General features: G+C 40.5%; 1 protein-coding gene across 1 annotated transcript; it reads left to right on the forward strand.

Annotated features, from left to right (window-relative positions):
* Window positions 1-239: 239 nt before the first annotated feature.
* On the forward strand, window positions 240-713 carry LOC142420673 (scale keratin-like). The gene has a single exon (XM_075524836.1). The coding sequence runs from the start codon at window positions 240-242 to the stop codon at window positions 711-713; it is 474 nt and encodes a 157-aa protein (XP_075380951.1).
* The last annotated feature ends 6076 nt before the right edge of the window (window positions 714-6789 follow it).

Consider the following 6789-nt stretch of genomic DNA (forward strand, 5'->3'; position numbering starts at 1 on the left):
TGAGGAATTAGACCATAGAAGAGATGACTGCTCAATGTGCAATCTGGGCAATGCTGATTTACAAGAGGGAGAGATGTCTCATGAAAAGTACTAAAGAGAAGGAAGGACAATCAAGACCTGAAAGATAAAGCCATTATTTCTAATCCATGTGTCCAACTTTCAAACTCTTTTTCCCCATTGAATTTTTGCCTTTTCTTTACTCATCAGTGTGTGTTACAGCTTACCTTCACCCCTGCGAGATGTCTTGCTACGACCTGTGCTCCACCTCTGCCTGCGGCGTCTACCGCCCTCAGCCCCTCGCTGACAGCTGCAACGAGCCGTGCGTCCGTCAGTGCCCTGACTCCACGACTGTGATCCAGCCGCCTCCAGTCGTCGTCACCTTCCCTGGCCCCATCCTCAGCTCTTTCCCCCAGGATTCAGTTGTGGGATCCTCTGGAGCACCCGTCCTTGGGGGCTATGGGGGCTATGGCTCCCTGGGCTATGGGGGTCTGGGGGGCTATGGGGGCTATGGCTCCCTGGGCTATGGGGGTCTGGGGGGCTATGGGGGCTATGGCTCCTCCCTGGGCTACGGGGGTCTGTATGGCTATGGGGGCTATGGCTCCCTGGGCTGTGGGGGTCTGTATGGCTATGGTAGACCCTATGGTTCTGGCTATTGCAACCCTTACTCCTACTGGTACAACAGGTACAGCCGTGGCAGCTGTGGGCCCTGCTAAACACAACAGGAAAATCCACTGAATAATGTACAAGTGAAAAACAAAATGCAGATTGACCAGTGAGCAGATGAGTGACAGCTTTGTGAAAGCAGTCACAAATCCTGTTCAGTGCAGTGCCTTCTGCATGCTCCGCACTTCTTTTTTTCTTTTGAATTCTTTCCTGATATCTTCATGGGTTCAATTCCTTGTTATCTTCTAATTTATCATACTTGTGACTGAATGCCGTGAGACATTTAACAGCATCTTTCAAAATGCATTTGACTGACATCTTGGATATACATTCTTGATACTGCAATATATTTTTGTTCTTTTCATTCTCATTAAAATTCTTTTGCATCATTTAAAATAAGTGTGTTGTGGTTTTGTGTTCTCATCCATTCTGAATTTGCCAACTTTTCTGGATAAAGCTGCCTGTTGTACCTATGGCTGCAATAAAATTGTGCAAACCCTGCCCACATGGTGAAAGTCTCCATGAAGAGCCCTTGCTAGGCCTGTTTCACCACTGAATTGCAACAACATGGTCACAACATGCTGGCCATAGATGAACAGCAGCCTTCTCTACACATTACTTTATTAGACTCCCCATTCATGAGTTTGTGAGGTAATTATTTGAACTGCAAGTGACTGTTCTCACTCTGAAAGTTAAGCTCTTGCTTATTCCACCACAGACTTCTAATCCAATGTTGTACAAATAATTTCACCACCACAGCTCTTAATGGAAGATTGGTGACTGATATTAAATGAATTTCAGATTCTGTGTTTCTCTAGCACAGACCAGCCTAGATCTATGTTATTAAATTGTCTCTCTCTCCAAAATTCTGGTTGTGTGCAGATGACACTTCTTCAAAACCACGATAAGGACCATGTGCATAATTTCACAGTACATCTGATTGAGTTCCTGGGTTTGGGACTTCTTTGGTTCTGTTTAAATTATGTATATATTAAATATAAATAGAATTTGTGGAAATATTATATAGGTAGCCTAAAACAAAACAAAAGTACTGCACCATACATGGCATCTCTTTCTAGGTTATCAGTAAAGAATGTAACCATCTCCTGATTCAAGCAGATGCTTATCTCGCAAGATAGTTTTCTTTATGTGGTTCAGCTGCCAAAAGATCTTAGGCTACTTATTTTACTGCAGTAAGAAGTATGGCTAAGCATAATGTAATGGTGTTCAGAGAACATCTGGCCAGAAACTGAATGCAGAATATGAAGAAAGAAAGGCAAGAGTTGCTGCACATGCCCAGCTCCACTCTCTGTAACTGGACAGTGCATACGGCACACTTCTCAGCACTCATTACCTAAAAAGTCAGCTATAAATCTGACTTTTATTTGTTTTTATTTAGTTGTCTGTGGTAAATTGAATAGCTCTTCCAGCAAGACCCACAGCTTCCACAGTGGTAGCCAGTATCAAAACAACAGCTAGAAGGGATGTTCTACTCGCTGCCAGGACCTGAAAATCTGTAAGAAAATCTGTTTTGGTAAAGACTACAGTAACAAAAGCTCCCGTAACAAAAGGAGCCCTTAAGTATGACTGCTAACAGAGATCCCGCTATGCTGCCCTGAAGGAACTAAGCATCTGGGCTGGCAAGCTGATGACAATGGATGGTGGCTGAGCCACTGCCCTCAGGTCAGGACAGTCAGCTCCTTGCAGCTATTGGTGCTGGTGCTGGGCATGAGTTGGAAATGGGAAACATTGCTAAGTGTAAGCGTAACACAGCACAAATTCCCCTGGAACAGGAAGAAAAGCTTAGAACTCATGGAAATGGGAAAGGCACAGGAGTCTGGATCCTCTGCAACACTAATTTAGTCCCAGATCCATTCCACCTAACTGTAGCTACCCCACCAAGATCTACTTGCTGCTGTGGATGTAATTCCTCAAATTTGTATAAGCCCTGTAAGAAAAATGATTTTTAAGTGATGGTTAATCATTGCTTAGTGGAAACACAGGAATATAGCAGGCCACATGCTTCCTCAGACAAATGGTTGCTCTTATCCTATACCTTGTCTCTGATAAAAGTCAGTTCCACATCATCTGAAGTTTAGTGTAAAAATCGTGATGCTATGCATTATCGAATGAACTGTCCAAAGCTCACCTGATTCCTAACACCCTGGGGGCTCCTTCTGCTGTGAGTAAGGAAGCTTTGCTTACATCCCTTTCAAGCTTTGGCTTTCTTCCATACAAACTAATTTGAAACAGCTACTGGAAGACCAAGTAATTAACTGTGAACAGGACATATCCTTTGTTAAACATGGCTGCGACTGAGGCTTTTGTGGTGCAGGAGTACAGAGCAGTTTGTAGGACTACAGTCTAGGGTTTTGGTATCTGTTTAGCAGATTATAACCCTGAGATTTGAACTAGTGGAGAGCTGACAGCTCCTGTACAATCTGTTGTGGAAAATACCAGCTTAGCCCTTAAAACCTGCATATAACATTGCCTCCTCAAAAATGACAAAAGAGGACTAATTTCAATTTACAGAAAAAGAACAGTTTGATATCTAGAAAACAGCTGGCTCTGGGAAGAAGAAGGCAAGAGTAGTAAATACAAGTCAGTTTTCAGGAGGGACTTTTTATATATTTCCTCAAACTGCCTGAAGAACCTGGGACTCCCATTAACACCAGCCCACATTTACCACACATGGTTCACCTCAAAATGATGAAACAGTTTTGCTCAATATTTATGTTTATTAGCTGATGCAAATTCTCACGCTGCATGAAATGCAAATTATAAAACAAATATTTCTTTCATCTTAGCACTTAATTGCCAAGATTCATTCCTGGTTACGTTCCATTAAATACATTAGAATGACAGGAGGAATTATGCTGGCTTCATTTATTTACCTCTTCTTTTATTGGTTCACATAATGATGGTGGCTTAAATGTTAATCATAATTGCCATCTGCTTTCATATGCAGGTTTTCTTTCCATCCTTCCTTACTCATGCTAGATAAAGTATAATTGACACAAAACATGGTGTCTTTCTTGTGAAATCAGCAACCCTTATATGAAATTAAAATTAAGATTTAGACAGGACCATCCTGCACTTTTCAGGGGAAAAATCAAAAGACACATCGCAAAGTGCTTTTTATAATCCTCCAAACTTGTGCCTTGTCTCCCAGACTACCCAGTTGTATGGTTTCTTCACATTTTAGAGGTAAATTAACTGGTCACAACAAAGGCAACTTGTTAAATATATTTTTTTAGGAAGCTGAGCAGGTGTTTAAAACACAAAAGAAAGGTAGACCGCTCACAGTTAGGCTAGGAAAGTCCTAGGAAAAGCTTTCAAAACATGAGTACAGAGGCGGCTATTGCAGATCTTTGTGCTACAGGCACTGAGGGGGATGTGAATTAATACAGCATCAGCACTGAAGGAGCTTATACACAAACGTAAACAAATAAATGAAAACCTAAATTATAAAAGAAAATCAATTGAAATCCTAAGGTTAGAAATCATGAGCTGGTAAAGGGAACAGGAAGAGTGCTCTTGACCAGTACAATTTAATAAATATATTTCAAAATGCTGGGCTGCTTGAATCCAACCACATACTTACATTACAATAATGACGCACCACTTCATGTGTAAACTACTAAGGAGGGTTTGGGAGGTGCTTAAAAACACACACAAAAAATATTTGAACAACCTTTGTGAGTATTATTGCTCTTGTGGTCCCCTAGGGCCATCTCAAATTCTGGAAAAAAGAACCTCATAATTTAAGTATAAATTCTGGTAGAAATGTTGCAGTGTTTATTATTTGATAAACAACTGTTTGATAAGCAAATGAGGATTTCTGAGGCTGGACCATGCACTGTTTATTACACTGAATTTCAGAATATGGGAATACGGTTGGGGCACATCTCATCAAACCTTCCCTGTTTAAAAGCTGGATGTTTCAGTTGAGCTTGCTGTCTGTCTCCATAGTCAATGAAAGCAAAATTGTTATGTTTTGAGGGTGATACCAATTCTGGCAAGGTAAGCTTCTGAGACAGGAGAAAATCTTGTCCCTCCCCACTAAGTATTGGGGAGGCCTGAGTAATTTCAAGTGACAAGTCACTTGAAATCTTGGCAGTCAAAACTGGGCTCTGCAACAATATGCACTCTGCAGGTGATGTCCTGCTTGTCGGGAAAGACAGAAGAGAAAAAAAAAAGTCCACTGTTGCAATAACTATTCCTTGGATAATTCCATTGCTTTTCCCACCGCCTACCCAGTAACTCTGCGAAGGAAGCACTCAAAAATTGTTTCTGTGACATAATTCAGCGAAACTTTAATTCAATTCCTTTGTAAGGTGAAGGGGTAGATCTAAGGGCAAGCTACACTCCATCATATGAACAAAAAGAAAGAGAAGATACAGACTGAATGAATGCAGTGGTGGACAGAAACACCTAACTTCAGAAAGAAACTGAGAAATTTGCACCAGCTTCACCACTATCTTGTGTTATATCCTCCTTCAGAGCTGTGCAATGTCAATACACAGTAGCTAGTAACTACCAATCTGTTTGTATTTGCAGCCATTCTACATTGCTGAAGCTGTGAGAGAATCTGTGTGCCTTTGTAGACTTCAGGTGAAAAATAAGGAAAAAAAATACTGATATCCCTTCAGAGAAAACTTTAGCCTTTGTTTTAAACACTGTTTCAGGTACTAAAATACTGTGTTTTCTGCTGGTCTTGCCAAGCAGCAAGGAAAAATCAGAATTTCTAAATCAAAGACCATTAGACAATGTCCACGATTACTGTAGGTACAGGACCTCTCTCATGTTTTGTGGCTGTGGGTGGGAAAAGGATCAGAAGGTGTCTTCCACCTCACTGAACATTTCGTTGCAAAATGTGTGAGTAGATTAGATTACAGCCTAGATCTAAAGCACTTAAATACAAATATGTATATGACAGCAGGTTATAGCTCTGATTAAAATCATTATGGGAAGTTAATGAAGGAAGTGCTAAATAAATAGAACCAGTTTAATTCCTCCTCGAATGCCAGTTAGCAGGGTGGAATGATACCAGCAATGAAGCTGGTCAATTAGGCTTCAAGATGAAAGAGAACTGGGAGCTGGAATGTGCATATCATGCTAGTCAGAGATTTAGGGTGATTTTGCAAACAGCAAGCAAAAACAGTTTCATCACTTTGGGAAGTTATATGTGCTTCAAATTTGGGCTGGTTGGTGATTATGACTTCATGTGTAGAGTGTGCCTCAGACCCCCCAGGCAATCTGAAGCACTGTATAAAAGGAGCAGGTACACAGACCTATTCCATCAACCTCTCCTTGCGTACTCTCCTCTACATCAGGTAGGTCTGATGCCATTTCATTTCTTTCTAAATGCCAGAATGTCTTTGCACGGGAGCTTAGAATACTGTTCACTACTATTACATTAGAGTTTTTAGGACTATTTTTTGATTCTCTCTCTTTTTCTCTCCTTTTTTTTTTTTTTGGTATGTTGGTAAGTTGTGTTACTGGTAGGCTTTAGGAGTCAAGACCAGGGTTGAGGCATTTATTTCACTGTAACTTACAGTTGAGCACTCTTGTACTGTTAGCAGATTGAAAATGTAGGACAGCATAAGCTTTAAAATGCAGAATTCTCCTGTACCATTTCAGTCAGTGACTGAATCAGAGAGACATGGCCATATCCTAAGCTGTTTAATGACCCAGCTGAAGAAAGAGCATTATCTACATGGGAATTTTATTGCAGAATAATCCTAGCTTGTATTTAGTTTTTATGGATAGGTAAAAACTAAATCCTGCTTATTTTAAATCCTACTTATTTTCTCCAGAGACAGTAATAAGGGAAGTAGATTGGTGGTCTGATCCAGTGTATTTGTCATATGTCCGTTTGTAAATCCAGATCCAGATTAGCTGTTCAGATACGCTGAGTTCAATGATTTGATTCTCTGCATTTCAGGGCTACTTTATAAAGAAAATAATATTTCTTCTTTTTTACTGGAAAAAGTGCTAAGCTACAAGCTTTTGTGACCAGACATTTAGCTGAAATGGTAGTTTGCAAACTGTATTTTTATCTGATGAAGGAAATCGGCTCCTTACATTTTACCAACCTGCTCCACAGTCTATATGAAGTTACAC

This window comes from Mycteria americana, chromosome 25, assembly GCF_035582795.1.
Source record: "Mycteria americana isolate JAX WOST 10 ecotype Jacksonville Zoo and Gardens chromosome 25, USCA_MyAme_1.0, whole genome shotgun sequence".
In the NCBI taxonomy this organism is placed as follows: Eukaryota; Metazoa; Chordata; class Aves; order Ciconiiformes; family Ciconiidae; genus Mycteria; species Mycteria americana.

Coding starts and splice junctions, on each gene's coding strand:
- LOC142420673 (XM_075524836.1), top strand. CDS start 240: ATGTCTTGCTACGACCTGTGCTCCACCTCTGCCTGCGGCGTCTACCGC.